Source organism: Cydia splendana, chromosome Z, assembly GCF_910591565.1.
Source record: "Cydia splendana chromosome Z, ilCydSple1.2, whole genome shotgun sequence".
NCBI classification, from domain to species: domain Eukaryota; kingdom Metazoa; phylum Arthropoda; class Insecta; order Lepidoptera; family Tortricidae; genus Cydia; species Cydia splendana.
Window position 1 is genome coordinate 28,096,363 of NC_085987.1, and position 17,438 is coordinate 28,113,800.

At 35.4% G+C, this 17,438-nt stretch overlaps 1 protein-coding gene and 1 long non-coding RNA gene across 3 annotated transcripts in view; both read right to left on the reverse strand.

Moving 5' to 3' along the window:
• LOC134804946 (uncharacterized) overlaps nt 1-6,650 on the reverse strand; it is a 371,780-nt gene extending 365,130 nt beyond the window's left edge. The window contains exon 1 of the long non-coding RNA XR_010146206.1: nt 2-6,650. This is a non-coding gene — a long non-coding RNA (uncharacterized LOC134804946). The remainder of the gene's footprint in view (nt 1) is intronic.
• Nucleotides 6,651-6,970: 320 nt separating this feature from the next.
• LOC134804800 (tyrosine-protein phosphatase non-receptor type 11-like) overlaps nt 6,971-17,438 on the reverse strand; it is a 37,984-nt gene continuing 27,516 nt past the window's right edge. Inside the window, exons 3-12 of one of the 2 annotated variants that reach the window (XM_063778050.1) lie at nt 12,050-12,226; nt 11,674-11,827; nt 11,196-11,330; nt 10,446-10,574; nt 9,903-10,030; nt 8,943-9,107; nt 8,482-8,592; nt 7,807-7,897; nt 7,527-7,672; nt 6,971-7,098 (exon numbers count right to left, since the gene is read on the reverse strand). In XM_063778050.1, coding sequence (XP_063634120.1) covers nt 7,078-7,098; nt 7,527-7,672; nt 7,807-7,897; nt 8,482-8,592; nt 8,943-9,107; nt 9,903-10,030; nt 10,446-10,574; nt 11,196-11,330; nt 11,674-11,827; nt 12,050-12,226 — 1,257 coding nt within the window. In that variant the 3' untranslated portion in view covers nt 6,971-7,077. The remainder of the gene's footprint in view (nt 7,099-7,526; nt 7,673-7,806; nt 7,898-8,481; nt 8,593-8,942; nt 9,108-9,902; nt 10,031-10,445; nt 10,575-11,195; nt 11,331-11,673; nt 11,828-12,049; nt 12,227-17,438) is intronic. The other variant, XM_063778051.1, reaches the window with a different exon arrangement.

Sequence of the window (17,438 nt, forward strand, 5' to 3'; positions counted from 1 at the left end):
CTTTTTCTACGAGTGAACAAAAATAATACTTTGAACTAGTAGAATCATATAGGTAAACAAACCAAAAGTATACAGCTAAGATACGCGAGCAGCCGCGATACCATTTCATACTCGTACGGTCCCCCGCCCCGGCCGCCGCGGCCCGGCGGGTTGGTCAACGACACCTTCTCGTAACTCATGAGGCCCTGGTACTTGCTCCTTGCTAAATTCAATTTTTAAACAGTTTTTTTCTCGACTTTAGCCACCGTAGCCTATGGAGACTAACACGTAACGCTAAGCGGTTTTCATAGTCTATGGATGTTCCTATATTAAGGGCGTCACATGCGCGTTTCTGACTTATGAAGCAATTGTTCCTACAATACACCCTAAAATAAATAATTAAATTGAGCTATGGTTTTGTTTCGTCCTCTTGACCGCGGCGAGCTGTGATTGGTCAATTTCATTATAGTTGACTAAACTGTATCGAAATGAATATTACAGTTGAGTTAGGAGCCCATACATTAAAAGTGCCCAAAGCCGTTTGGTATACGAAATCTTAATTCAAGAATTACAGTCGACGAGTAGAAAAAAAGTTAATAGGACATTTTAGTCTTTAAATATGATCAGGAATAAGTAAGCACGTGTTCCTCGTGAGCACGTGGTATAATTATAAAAAATTGTCAAGATGTCGCACTGTATATAAAAAAAGTGTTGCGAATTAATGTATTACAAGCAATTTGACACAGTGTCCGAAACAATAATATGAGTAATAAAAATAAATAAAAGCATAACAGGAAGCATAATGCTCTATGCTAGATTTTATTAAATTAGAGAGACCAATTAAACATTCCAACTAAACTAAACATTTTAAGCTTTTTAAACTCAGATCGATTCGGACACTGTGGCTAAATGTTTAAGTTTTTTAACATTGTGTTCAGCCGCATAGTGAAAATATAATGTAAGTATAGATAATTTTGTGACCATATTGATAACCGTCGCCATCATTTTGTATGACACAGTCATGTAAATATAAAATGAGCACTCCTAACTTATAATCTATTGTGGACCCCGCTTGACATTTTTTTTACTGTAGGCAATCTACGACATTGTAAGTTTCAAAAGTGCTACTAACTCTAAATTAATTCGATCAACGTTTTTAAACTTTGGGTATTGAATAATTTAATAAACAATAGTAACGGTGAAATTTACACGTCTCCATTTGCACAAATTATGTTTGTCTTGTTGTTGGGTGATTACGTGACAATCGGTTAACTTCGTGTTTCAGAAATTTTAACAGTTTCATATTAAATTATTAGGTACACATTTTTTTAATAGGGATTAAATATAAAAGCCGTTTAATCAGATCACTGGTTTTGGTATTGATCACTACGTTATTAATTGTAGAAAATAATTATCCCATGTCTCAAATGTCAGTCCCTAGTCCCTTGTCTCATTAGTCTCATTACCAAATTTTTGAGTACCTAAATTTTATTATTGTTCGTTATTTTTGCTGAAATCGCTAATTTGTTTGGGTTAAAATCACACATAACGTAACACCTCGTAAGGCTATAAAAAAACATATTGATAAATTTGTACCCTAATATTGTCATATTCATGTGTATAATAAACGTCAGTCCCTAGCCACTAAGAAAATTTAAAAATAAGATTTTCATATTGATTGTCACTGTGACCAAAGACATATGTAACTCCGTATAAGATGAATAAATTCTAGGAAAAAAACGTGCCTCGGAAATCAAGCAAAAGTCATTCTCGGATAGATGGCGCACATACCTTTGGCCTATGGTCGGCTAGATGGCGTTGACGACACCGTTTCATATTTAACAATTTTAACACATAGGTATCAGTGAATGAACATGGGTCAAAATGATATAAAAATAATAAAATCATTTATCCATATATATATTTTTTTTCGATAGTTTTATACGTTTTCATTTTGAGTTTTAGTCGTGTGTCGATAGATGGCAGTAAATTTACTGTGACTACGAAATTTACTATGACAGGACCCCTTTATACTATCTATTCTCTTTGCTGTGACAAAAGGCACGAAATGGGTCGAAAATTAAATTCTATGAAAAATGTTAATGTGTGTATCCTAATGTTATCTGTCACATACTTAAAGACATTATTAGTATTATTACTGATATGTTTTCACGATTTTAGACAGGTACCTACCTATCTTTAGCTAGAACCGATAATAGAGTTACGACCATGATGCTAATGTTTCATGTTTTGCCGAATTTTCACATTCCATTACCTGCATTAGGTACATAATGCGTCGCGATTTTTGGGGTGACAAAATTACCTTTACTTTAATTAATATACATATACACTGTTTTAATTAAAATAAAGATAAACCTTATTTATTTTTAATGAAAGGTTATATTCAGCTATAGTATAATCAATACCTATTGTTTATTTACAAAATCAAGGTTATTTATTAATAATACTTAACCTCGGCATATAATTTTAATGTTTTGCGGGGTGTAGTTAGTTTTTTAATGAATGATGTAAGATCTTCTCTGATTGGCTAATATTATTGTACAGACCTACCTACTTTAGAATAAGTCATATAGATCCTTAAGTGTAGCTACCAACACGTAATATAATATGTTATGTGTCTTAATTTTTTTTACTATTGACTAAGACAGACAAACGGATACCTAATCTTATATAGGTCAAACATATATTCTGCAATTTAACTACGTTCCCAACCTCTTTTTTTGCCCTTGGAACCACAATTTCAATACACTTTGAAATCATACCTTTAATATCTACCTACCGTACCTACCAGTAAGTATTTACATATAGCTATGATAAACACCAAATTTTTTATTATGTACTAGAATATCGTGCCTCCTAGGATAAAAATATATCATTGAATATCCGTGCATCGTTTTAAGTATTATAATATACGTGATGAAATATATAATTTAATTGCAATCAGAAGACTAGTTCCACGCCCAAGTTTATTCGAAAATATTATTTTAATTTAAATTGTTTTCTAGGACAACGAAATAATTGTCGCATACATTTTTATATTGATGTAAAATTTTATGAATGTGACTGATTTTGTTTTGAATACCTACTTCCAAAAGGATTGTAACGCCAGACGTAACTAATTAATATTTTTGATGGCTGTAGAGGTATACTTACGCATATTTTATACAATTAGACTGTGATAAGAAGGTTAATAATCCAGTTTTATATTTCTGCTTATCGGTGTACGTTTATTCGTTATTTATTATGTTTACGTGAATCTTGTAATTATGCTATTGCATTCGCAATTCCATTACATTGGTAATCATTGTGTGCCTACCGCGCGATAAGTGTTAAGTCCTGGAGGAAGTCTTCCACTAAATTTTGTCACAGTCACTACTATAACATACTATAACCGTCATAAATATTAGTATAGATTATGTGCCACATTTTTCAATAACAGCATATTATGAAATGATGTCAAATTCATTATGAAAAAATATACGTGATATAGTTATAAAATAAAAAGTATGAATTCATATATCCTTATTTTTAGACTCTAAATATATCTGCATTAGTAAAATATAGCTTAGATCAGATCTTCTCAACCATGCAGACGAGCACCGAGCAGGGCTCATTAGGGCCGCGGCGGCGTTGGGATAACGGATAGAGGTTGTTAATGAGAACACGTTGGGGAACCCTGGTCTAGATTTTTAGAAATAATACTTATACTATGTAACTAGAAATAAAAATGCTTGTCATTATTGTGTTGCTACGTAATAAAATAAAATAATAAATGTTATTATTATATTCTACCTCTGCACAAAATGTTTGAGCACACATAACTTAATTTACACATGCACGCGTTTATGACTTGCTTGGTAATTGATACTGATGACACCTACTTTTAAGTCAGGTATGGCTCAATAGAGCCTATTTCAATCATAGGTTCAGAGCCGTGCATAACAGTCAGCGAAATTGCTACATGATAAATGTATATATTTCGACAAGAAATTACCCTATTATTTCATGTAAGTATAATAAAATCTTCATCATGCAAAATTAACATACTTTCTCCATAGTTGCGTTTTGAAGTCATGCATGGCTGGCTGACATTAACAACCACTACCTATATTTGGTGATTTACCTAATATTACACGAAAACACAAACTCTTTTGTCTAAATATAATAACTAAGTATTCAAAGGAATTGTACGTATAAATATATATAATAATTTTCTGTTTTTATTACGAATACATTTACAGTTACATCATTCTAAATACTTACTTACTTAAATACGTACTTCACCCATTCGTAACTTTTTCTTAGAGTGAAAATGTATTCAGCGCCGAGTATACAAAGGTTCTACCATGTTGTATGTTTTCGTTTTCTTCTAATTACAACATCAGCTATTTTTTTTATCACTAATTCTTTTAATGAATGGAATGGCGTGTCAAAACTCGATTCGCACCGCCTTGCCTATTTTGACTTGGACACTGGTGAAAGTTACAAGTTTCAAAGAGAGTGTTCCTTCTTTATCAGCTCTTCCTAACGGATAGTGCATACTAGTACGCACAGTAGATACAACTTTAACTTGATACTTTTTATAAGCAAATAACTTAACCCTTTTTTGTATAGAAGGAACTCTTTATCGACAACATTTAACACTATGATTTAACGCTTAATTTTAATTAACGTATTGATCTAGGTTTTTTTAAATCGTGTGAATTAGCGAAACCTAAAGTAAAGGGTTCACTTAAAGTAACACAGAACAGTTATTTATTTCTATATCACCTATTTGTAACGATTAATAATGAAATATTGGATCGGTAGGCTGTACTAATACTGAGTACGCTCAGATATTCGATTGACATTATATGAACATAGTATCCTTTTCAGTTAGCCACCTACAACACAGCTGTAAATGATAACGCCTGCTCTAGTCACGCCCCATCAAGACTATGATTGTAATTCCTAGAATTTTAACTAAAGAGAAATTAAATTAATGTATCATGGATAAATAAATAAAAAATCGCACATCAGATCATGCACAAATTCCGTCAAACGTTTGGCTACATGCGACACTCGCATGTAGCCAAACGTTGAAGTTAAAAATGTGGACATCGATGGGATGATGAGCGACGTCTTAATCATTCGACAGCTGTCAGGGAACACGACACAAATTTGAACTGAGTGAACACAAAACATTAAACATACAAAAAAACGGTCTAATGGATAACCTCCTCCTTTTTGGAAGTCGGTTAAAATATTGAAAGCAAAATCTTCCGAAAATTTTCTCGCTTACGCTAGTTATTCTATTGTAGAATCACTGGCTGGGATTCAAAATCAACGCTTGCACCAAAAACCAACATTGCTCTTTGTACAACAACCATATTATCGATTTGAGAGTGATCGTTACCGAAAATAATTACCATTTAGTAGTTAATTTTAATGACCTATATTTGAACTTCCTATTAGTTGAACTACACAAAGTGGTTGCTACCAACGTAAGACGCATCGTTTACAGTTTTTTAATAAAAATTCTGCGACGTACTCGTACAAAGACCCAGGGGCAGACTGAGGTAAATATGGACAGAACAACATGACGACACTGTAGGGAAATCCTCTATTCTATTTTAGTTACAGAACCTAAAAAAGAATAATGGAAAGGATGATCGTGAAACGTTGCGTGACCGTTTTCCTTGAGAAATCGCACATTTGAATACTGAAAACTAGCTCTTGTGATAGTCTTAAATACCTATAATGATAGGGTTTTTGTATGTTTACGAAATACATTACTATTATTATTTCTAACACATGTTTAAAATTTGCCGGAGTATCTCGACAAAAACAACGCCATTCTCAATTGTAAGAAACTTTAAAATCTGCAACGTTCCCTTAATAAGATAGTGCAGCTTCGAACGGTAGGTTGAGTTAGGTTACAAACCGCTGCGATTGGTTTGCTATACTCTGTATCTTCAAGTATTTAAATAAAAGTAAACAAAATCTACCCTTAAATGGCTCCTTAAGCCAGTTGAGGGTAGATAAAAAAAACATTACATGATCAAATAATGTAGGTTAAAGTCAGGTAATGTAGGTTTGTATTTGGTTGGTTAACCAATAAATTTTATAACTACCCGAAAATATAAACATTGTTTGTTTACTTTTATTTAAATACCTAAAGGTACAGACTGTAGCGTACAATTAGTAACTACCTATTATGATTCAATGTTGCACTCTTCTTTTGCAGTATAGGTATGTGTAGGTACAACTTTTTATTTATTTATTTGAATTGTTTAAGGACATCTGTTCAACTAATGTTATTAAACATTTTAATTTCACAGAAATCATTAATCGCTTTTCACTTTCAGCAGCTCACTAAAACATAACTATGTGAAAGTAAAGTTGTGCCAAATAGCTATATTTCTGTGTTGATTTTGTAAGCTTTATGTACTTAAATAAGACTTTTTAAGTATATTATGATGAAATTATTATAAAATGATAATTTTGTCTGACATACGAACTTTGCTTGTAATAATTTTGTAGCTTAAAGCTTGCTAAGTATTACGTTTTGTTTATAATAATTGATTAATTTTATCTTGTAACTACAATTCTTTTTATATATGTTAAGAAATAGGAGCATAGTATGTTTTTTTTATTGTGGTATAAAATAAATATACATGTCAAGTTAAGAATAAAGACTTTCATTTCATCGACAGTTTCTTATTAAATCTTATTAAAAGGCGAACTAAGAAAAGTGCGCCTTGTTCGATTTTGAACCCGAGGGCCACAGAAGCGAGGAACACACGCTTGACGCTGCCGCCGCGCCCGCGCCGAGCGCCGTGAAAAACCAGAACCGCCGAGAAAACAAAATCCGGTAATGCCTCCGCCACTGAGCGTGCGTTCCGTGGCCCTCGGGGAAATTCTGTAACAAATAATACTCTAAAGCTGACTGCGAGGTAAAATTATAATGAAACAAACAAAATTTTCATCAGTTCATTCATTACACTTATAATACAGCTTTGTTTTATTTTGTATCAGTATCAGTGATCTTTTGTTCTTAAACTTTGGTTTGTGGAGTAGTCATGGAGCCTATTTTACTTAAGCTTCTGCGGTGTATACCTGAAAAATTAAATGCATGGGTAATAAACAAGTCCAAAAACATAAAATGGAGTAACAAAATGAAAATAATAAATCGGCCAACGCATGTCGGACATGCTTAGTGTATTAGGGTTCCGTAGCTTAATGTAGATACTATGGACATAACATTAACAAAACAATCTTTGCAGCAATTTAACTATTTACGATAATTCAGAAACGGCTTAACCGATGATCATGATTGAATTTAATGTATTTTTCGTAATTTTGGACCCACAGTTCAAAAGCTCGAGGGGGGCGAGTAGATTTTTTTGGTTTCAGTGCAAATTGCTTTGCTAGCTTTGTAGTAATAACCCCCGGACGGACAGACATACATGGCTATAAGACTTCCTAGTCCACTACGGAAGCACGAAAACAGTTACTTATTTAAGTTTTAAAAGGATGGTACCTGCCTTTCGTTTTAACTTAATGTTAGTGTCCATGTACGCCTGCAATGCAAGGTATATGAAGCGGTACTGCAAGCTGTTCTGCACCATGCCGCCGCGCTGTGCGCGCACCAACCTCACCGTGTTGTACACGTCGATCGTGCAATTTAATCCTGTAACACGGTTTTTGGTCATCCCACAAATAACTAATGAGTAATAAGTAAAAATAAGTTGCTCAATAACAATTAGTACCTAGGTGGCTATGACACCGACGGAGGTACGGAAATGATGATAGAGTTATGCTCACCAGACGTGTTAATTTTATCAATAAGTATGTCAAGGACCACCATGGTGCCGGACCGCCCCACTCCCGCTGAGCAGTGTACGCAGAGGACATTCTGAAATGTAGTCAATACTTACATTAGGTATTATCAGTTCCCGTATTGTACTCGTAACTAAATTCATCATACTTATACCTATATTAAAACAGGTCACTCGCGTATTTTACATTACGTTTTTAAAACACGCGCGTGACCTTTTTAGGGTTCCGTACCCAAAAGGTAAAAACGGGACCCTATTACTAAGACTCCGCTGTCCGTCCGTCCGTCCGTCTGTCACCAGGCTGTATCTCATGAACCGTGATAGCTAGGCAGTTGAAATGTTCACAGATGATGTATTTCTGTTGCCGCTATAACAACAAATAGGTACTAAAAAGTACGGAACCCTCGGTGGGCGTGCCGACTCGCACTTGTCCGGTTTTTTTTTATTTACTTTATTAGGTATGTAGGTTTACTTTTAGTTATTCTCTTACGAATGTAATAAAGATAAAACCACATAGTAAATAAAACTTTCGTTTCAGATAAAGCAACGCATTATTATTATTTGTCCATCATACTACTGATAAAAAAATATCTTATAAATATCCATTTCTACGTTATAATTAGATTATTTCAGTTATTTAGATAGTGGGTGAGTAAATGACCTGTTCTGGCGGATTAGCCTCGTGCATGAGCTGCGCCACCCGCCTGTTGACCTCTGCGACGAACGCCAGCACGCCGTCCGGCTCCTCGGGAGTCCCGTGGTCGGGCCACGTCTTCAATTGAAACAACAAATAAGTTAGGTAAATGTATCATAAACTGTAGACTGGCAAATAGCATTCATTTGGATTCTACTTATTTGTAATGTGTTACGGCAACTTTTTTCTTCGCGTGGTGTGGTAATAAATTGTGTTTCAGTCGGAAGCAAAGTTTGTTTAGACCTCTTGAATTGAAACCTTCGCAACACTGAGATTCCACTTTTTGAACCACTAGCTCCGCTCGTCAGTTCGGAATTCTTCGCTTACGTACTTGGTTATTAATATTAGCACGATGGGTTTATACAACAACTTTGCCCCCTTGTAAAACAGTTAACAGGTGTTACAACGCGTAGGGGTAAAATACATACCGTAAACTGGTACTGGTAGATAATTTTACACTGATCTTTACCGTCGGAAACGTCAAATTCTCTTAGAATGTAGTTTTCATAACACGTTTCCGAGATCGATTTCACGAGTAGATCCCCGTGGTATTCCTGAAGACCTGACAGTGGCCAATATCGTTCACATTTTTTCTGTAATAATAAAAGTGAAAATATTAATGAAAATGTCAGTAACACTTTTTATTTCCTCTCACTGTGGTATTTCAATTAGGAATTAATATAAATTTAATTTGTCATAAAGCCTTATAGATGTAGTGCATAGATGAAATTTTCATTTTTTCATTCATTCATTCTTTTAAAATTATGGCTTCAGTCCAATGGGACTATTTCGCCCAGTATCCATTTGTCAATTCCGAACCGAATATCGTCGTTGAAAACGCCAAATCCGGTATGTGCGCGATTTTAATCAAATTAATTAATACCTTATGTATTTTGTTGCCTAGGTAACTATTTCTCAATCAAAAATCGAGCACATAAGGGTTTTGGCATTCTCAACGACGATATGCTGTTTCAATTAATATAAGTCTAAATAATTTTGATAACACTAATAGAAACCGATTCATTTAAAGCCTGACCTAATCACAGTGATCACGCGCCATGTTGCGGAATTTCACTGTAACTAATTTTTTCATAGGTACTATACTGAACTGTCACCCTATACATACGGGCATTTTCATTTAACTTGTACTTTAAAGCGCGACTTAAGTCGTGTTTCAGTAACGTTAACCGTTACATTCCTGACAAAATGTATGGGATTTGACATTGACCGTCAGTTTTGTAACGATTGCTAACCGGCCGTTAAAGGTGTTCAATTAAGTAAAAAAGCCCATACATGAGAATAACAGCGCCCTCTTGACAATGATCATAATATATTACTGGTCAGGCTCTAGATAAACAATACTTGAAGAATAGTATCATCGGCCTTACCTTGCCTCGTTCAATTTCATTTGTAATCATAGCTATAACTCTAACATCTTCTTGCCACACCATTCGCCAGAAATCATCCTTTGTAGTTGGCAGACAACCTTGCGTGACGATATATAACTTTTCTTTGACTGAAACATATGTAGACATTAGGAAAAGAGAAAAAATACATGGCAGGATTGCCATTGAAGGTGAGACGTTAATTGAGACCGACGATATCATATAAATACGGATGTATTCTGCTTAAAGCAACAAAGTATGCTTCTTACTTATTACATTATGTACCTACTACTGTAGTCTGTACTTCCTTAAGGGGCCCACTGATTAACAGTCCGCCGGACGGTATCGGCCTGTCAGTTAGAACAAAATTTTAACAGTTCCGAACAACTGACAGGCCGATACCGTCCGGCGGACTGTTAATACTGATTAACAGTCCCCTTTAGCGCTAGGTGTAACAGTGTAAGTGACGCGTAGCGCGCACGCTACATAATAAGTATAATGATATTAATGATGTTGAATAAGGTTATAAATATTTTAGTGCAATACCTGCATCTGGATATAGATTTCCATTGATCTTATCCATGTTCATATTACGCTGGACCACCATAAGCGCATCGTCTGACAGGGATTTTGAAACCGAGGTGGTCTTTGTAAGATCCTCGGCAGCAATTATAGCTAAAGTAAGAAAAATAAATTTAATGTTGTTTCATAATATGTATGTATTATAGAGAGTCTAGCTCCTGCCCGAACTTCGTCAACGTGGAATGGTGAAGAACGATGATGATTGATAAAAACTATCCTTAGTATGTCCATCCCAGTCCTCAAAAACTATCTCCGAACTAAATTTCGGATAGATTCAGCAGTTTAAGCGTGAAGAGGTAACAGACAGACAGTCAGATAGAGTTACTTTCGCATTTATGTATATTTCGCATTTTTTCTAAGATCCGAACAGGAGGTGGTTCAGGGGGCGATTTTAGAATTTCGAACGCTCGATTTCGAAAATCGACTATTTTATGAAATATGAGCGATAGAAATTGGGAATCTATTGGTATTGACCACTCGATTTCAATTCTATTAGGAGACTTTAAATGCCTAGTAGATGAAGGGAGCCACACGAAATCCAGCGATCGAAATTTAAAAATAGGCCCCCAGGTATTTGTAAAGACATATATTTAATGGTATGTATAACTGTATGTATAACCAGAAATTGCAATGTAACGGCAGATAAAGATAACTTTTTTTGTGTTGACCAGAATCCTAGAGTTGCTATTTAGAAGAGAAATAGTGAGAGTTTACATTGCAAACTGTCCAGGCTCTCTGTGGAGGAGTGCAGGGATGCAAACAGGCCTGCGCCGGCGCGCACGTAGCTCGCGTTGATGTAATCCGTAGTACGCTCGCCGCTTCGCCGCAACGCTACCCGTGTTTGGTCATCTAAATACGAGTAAATACCATTATTTTGCATAACCAAAAAGAAACTATATTTGCTGTTGCCTATCCTTGTTTCGTACAGTATATTATCTAAACTATAGGGATATTTTATTGCGTCACTGTGACGAAAAATGAAACTAAATACGGATTGTCGTAAAATTTAATAGTATAGGATGACTTAATAAATATGTATATAATATACTAGCTTCTGTCTGCGACTTTATCCAGCGTCCTTTCTCGGGCCTCAAACTATACCCATACTAAAATAATATACATATTGTAGGGATTATTAACTATGACAATGTAGGTATCCCACATTGTCATAGTTATCATGTTATCAACTTACATGGAAGTATGTTCCTGTATCTGTTTTTCGAAATATTTTCTGGTTTATTTCCCTCGATTGTAGTAAACACGTGCCTGTCTTCTAACATCTTTATCGACTGGAATTCTCCGTCAAATCCATTTTTCTTATCGAGTTTTTGCGAATCTTCAATGTCCTTAAACAAAGAAAAGTAATTATCAGAAATAAAGCCTTAGGATCACTACCTATCGTTTTACGAATAATTGTTACACCTTGATAGTAGTTTATGTCTGCTATATAATGAAATAATCGAAACCTTAATTGGAGTAAAAAAGAAAGATGCCGGCAATTTAGCATCTGCCACACGACACGAGTATTTGCTTAGAGCAGTCGAGCGCGCTAGAGTGTCCATGTGTACCTGCATCTGAGAGAGCTTCCTCTGAATGCGGTGCGCGCGCAGCCTCGTGCCGGAGACGGGCTGCAGCAGGCGCAGCTCCTCGCCCGCGCCCGTCACCATGGGGAACGCACGCAGGTGCTCGATCAGGCCCGCCAGCTCCGAGAACTGCTCGCCGCTTCCCACGTCGTACTTCTTGTGCTGCACACATCATAATAAATAAAAATCAATCAATAAGTGTACAATTTTAATGATTCTGAAACTTAACCCTTAAAAGGCAGAGACGATTTGGAAACCACTTAGTTAATAACCATTTACGGAGAAGAACATCCTCTTTTTTATTTAACTATAATGGTATTATATAGCGAATATATCAGGCTTTCTTTCCTCATTCATACTTTTTCGGTCAGTATTTAATTTTAGTGTAATTAATTAATCTATATTATGTGGTCAATTTATGCACTATGCCTGTCAAGGGAAGCAAACTATCGTCATTGTTTCCATTATACTATTAAAAATATACACGTCGCTGTATCTAATAATTTGAATTATAGCTCTTGCAATTCACGATGGCGAGTGGCGAGAGTCTTATTGGTATGATGACAAGGTCTAATTTTGATAAATCCACTCTCCGTCGTGGATTGCAATAACTGCACTAGGATCCGGTCACCTACAGCCACTTCCCTGAACATCCACCTTCCAAATTCCTTTATGGTCCATTTCCTAGTTCGTCCGTTTCCTTATCCGGCCATTTCCCCGATTGACCACTGTTGAAATTCCTTCCATGTCCAGTTCCCCGAACGGCCGCTGTAAAATTCCTTGTTTGTCCGATTCCCTGAACGGCCATTGTTAAAATAACTAGTTTGTCCAATTCCCCGAACGGCCACTACAAAATTTACTAGTTTGTCCTATTCCCCGATTGGCCACTACTACTACACTACTAAATCCTAGTACTTTCGAATCTTTCGATATCAATTTAAGGTTTTCTGATATCTGTTATATTTACAGAGTGATTGCCTGGGCTACATTACACCATAGTTGGGTCCGGTAGCATAATTTCGAAAATCAAATTGGCTACAAATATAATGACCACCAAAAAATACGTTAGTAGAGGCCCTAAATAAAGAAATCTCTTTTACTAAAAAAAAATACTGAACACCAAAAAAATAAGATCTAAAATTACAAAAGTACCACCGTTTTAATTACGACTGCACTTCAAATTGTATTCAAATACCAAATTTAATGAATGATCACTAAATATCATGAATGATCATCATCTTGAAGAGAAAATTAATGCGATATTTTCACCTAAATAAACCACTATGATTACCTTAAAATGTATACATATTACCAAATGGTTCCCCTATCTTTGGCATATTTTTTTTTAATAATTCTATTGTGCATAATAACTTTATGCATAATTATACTGTTAGCATAAACTCACTTGGTTGGTACTGGATTGTTGCGCATACGTACTCTACGCCTAATTTTTATTAATCGAAGTATCTTTTGGCATAAAATTAATGTCCGAATCGAGACCTGGTGTATCTGTTACATTTCGCATAATTTTATTTATAATAATTTATTTTTGCATAATTCGCTATTAAGCACTTTATGCTTAATAGCGAATTATGCAAAAATACATTTTTAAATAAATAAAATACTACAAGCATAAAATCTTGTGGCATAGAGAAGTTTTGCATACTTGCAAGAATCATACATATAATATGTATAAGTAGGCCGAAATTTTTTGGCGAAAATTACTGTTTATTTTCGTGGGGTCATAGTTCTAACCTAACCTTACCCCCATTTCTGGCAACAGTTTGTTTTCGTGGGGGTCACAGTTCTAACCTAACCTAACCCACTTTTCTGGCAACAGTTTGTTTTCGTGGGTTCTCAGTTCTAACCTAACCTGACCCACTTTTCTGGCAACAGTTTATTTCGTGGGGTCGCAGTTCTAACCTAACCTAATCCACTTTTGTGGCAACAGTTTGTTTTTGTGGGGGTCGCAGTTCTAACCTAACCTACTTTTCAGGCAACAGTTTGTTTTCGTGTGGGTCGCAGTTCTAACCTAGGCCACTTTTCTGGCCATAGTTTTGTTTTCGTGGGGTCGCAGTTCTAACCTAACCTAACCCACTTTTCTGGCAACAGTTTTAGATTTTGGTACTAATTTAAGTACCTACTAGTTAGTTAAGAAAAAGTTTTTTGTTGTTTTATTACCCTTAAATAGTTAACTAAGCAGCCACAACTAAATTCACTTGTGCGTTTCGGACAGTTGAATATAATTTTGCAAAATCATCTATATAATCATCCATCATTTTTTTCATCAAAATCTAACAACACGCAGCACACCCCATTTCGAGTTTTCAAGTAAGTATATAATTCGACTATACAAACCGACACTTTCTTTAATTTTAACATTCGTCGAAAAACAATTCTACCAAATGTAGCTTACGACAGATGCGTTTTAGGTCATAGAATTTATGCCAAATAGAGGGAATCGAAATACATTTTCTGCAATGTAAACATTCGCCTAAAACCTATTATGCTAAACAGATTATGTCAATCACGTTTCGGACAATTGAACAAACGCAAAATAAAATTATTCGTATCAAAAGTCGGCCATGATAATAGTGATATATTTAAGATTCGGACTCGCAAACATTCGGGCTATTGCATATTATACAAACTGAAGCTTTCTGCAAATTTAACATTCGTCGAAAAACATTCCTGCCAAATAGGTTTAGTTATGCCAGATGCGTTTCGGGTCACGGAAGTTATGCCAAATAGACGGAACCCCTAACCTAACCTACTTTTCTAGTAGCATAACGAAATGCTACTAGAAAAGTAGGTTAGGATAGGTTTGAACTGCTATCAGTTAAGTGGGTTAGGTTAGGTTAGCATTGCGACCCTTACAGAAACAAAATGCTACTAGATAAGTAGGTTAGGTTAGGTTTGAACTGCGACCTTTACAGAAACGAAATGCTACTATAAAAGTGGGTTAGGTTAGGTTAGAACTGCGATCATCACAGAATCGAACTGCTATCAGATAAGTGGGTTATGTTAGGTTTGAACTGCGACCCTTACAGAAGCCGGGACAACCCCTAGAAGAATGTGAATGACCATCATCATTGATATTGTGGTGAAAAGGATGCCTTTACGAGGAAGGTTGTCATATAGAGAAGTTCCCGTTTGAGGAAGTGGCCATAAGAGTAAAAAGCCGTTTGGGGAAGTGGCCATAAGAGGAAAATACCGTTTGGAGAAGTAGCCATAAGGGGAAATGGCCGTTTGGGGAAGTGACCATCAGGGGAAGAGGCCGTTAGAGGATTGTGGCCTTTCGGGGAATGTTGTTTGTAAGTGGCCCTTAAAGGAAGCAGCCCATCGGGGAAGTGGCCGTTCATAATACTTGGCCTTAGAATGAATGTGGCCGTAAGTGACCGGATCCCTGCACTACGTTGTTTGTAGTGTCAGGAAAGTGTATCATTTGCCACTTAAGATTAATAAAATTATAAAAGGTTACATGCTATATCGATAAGTATTGTAATTAGAACTTTTAGCGTGGTTTTTTCAGTGATATTCGTATCGATACCTTTGGGTTCAATTGGCGTAAAGGACAAAATGCCACTTTTCAGGAGACGCGAAAAACTGCGATTTTTTGTTTAATGTAGATATATTTTTTTTGTTTATCGAGCTATATTTTTGATGTGTATTAGAAAAGTACTCAAAATGTTAGTATCTTTAACGTAAATCAGCGATCATATCTATAAATTAAATACGAAAGAAGTTAATGTCCTTTTAAATTGGTCAAAAACACTATGAATGAGCGGCAAAATCGACAAGTAATGCTTGTTATTTAAATTTTACAAATAAATAGGGCAGCGGCATAATTCTGGTCGACCCTGTCTGAACAGCAAGCAAAATATTTTTTTGACCCAAATTTGCCGCCCCCTAAAATCTGCCGCCCTAGGCTTCAGCCTACTCAGCCTAGTGGTAAATCCGGCACTGTCTTTAGCATAATAAGGCCCAAAGCGAAGTATTTCCAATAATTTAAAATATCTTCCTGTTGTGAAGATACTAAGAGTGATTCTCAAAATAGTGGCATCTACAGCTTAAAGTTAACGAAAAAAAAATTTTGTGTTTTTTTTTTCAGTTTTAAGAATGATAAATATTTTAAAACTTCAAGTAACCCAAATTTCAAAAGGGAACGAAGTTATGGCAAGTTGAAGTTTTGAGATACAGGTTAAAGGCTGACTCACGTTAGACCGGGCCGTGTCCGGGCCGGAGCTGCCAGCGCATCGTTTTCTATGGAAAGCATCACTTGATCGCCTGTCATGTCATAGAAAAGTAAGCCCCGGAAGGTCCGGCCCGGTCTAACGAGAGTCATCCTTAAAGTTACACTACACAGGTTAGGAGGGAAATGTCTGGTTAAAGTGAGTTTTAATATAAAATAATATATAATCAAATTGAAAGAGTCTAAAATCACGTCCTGCATTTCCTGTGTGAACATCCATACGGCCAGCACGAGCTGACTTTATTAAGCTAGTGAAAGCGGACATATATTCTTGTACATATATGTATCGAGTCAGAAGTCACAATCACCTGTCAAGATTTACATTAACCTGTACATTGATCACAGGTTAAAGTTAAGCAGGTTACAGTGAAAAATACATTCTTTTATATTTTATCTCTTAAACGGATAATAATACGAATGTCTCACTTTTAGCATAGATGAATATACCTTCATACAAAATTAAAATAATATTATTACATTTTGCCCTATACCAATTTCGTAAAATAATCGAGACAAGTTAAAGTTAACATTTTGTTACAAACTCCAGATTCCTGCCTTTAATCACTTGTCTCTCCGAAACAACTTGGATCATAATGGTTCCCTACGGTGGTTAGTATGATATTAATTTTGTCACAGTTATGATCTAAATATAATTTTGTGTGCGTGAGTGTGATGCGATACCGCGGATGTACAGATTACAGTGAAAATATCCTTGGACAAACTTCGTGCGTGCATATTGTTGTACAAAAATTATATATAAGACCCGTGCAACGTACATTTTAAAAGATATTGTCTATGTTATTATATAACATGTTATTTTATTAACATTAATTGGTGCTTATAAAATCTAAAGAACTAAAACTGGAAGAGCGATGCATTTGGACAAGACAGGTTACAGTTAAAAGTGGTACTCTTTATTTTTTTCAACGTAAGTATTAAATAAAAATTAAAATAATGACTTGGCCTCGATAAACATTGTTTTTGTTTATCTATATACATTTTTGTTTCATATGAAAAAAAGCAAATGAGCATACATTCAATTCAAAAATTCGATGACAGGTTAATATGCCACTATTTTGAGAATCACTCCTAAATATTGTTTTTCGTAGAAGATTAAAGTTA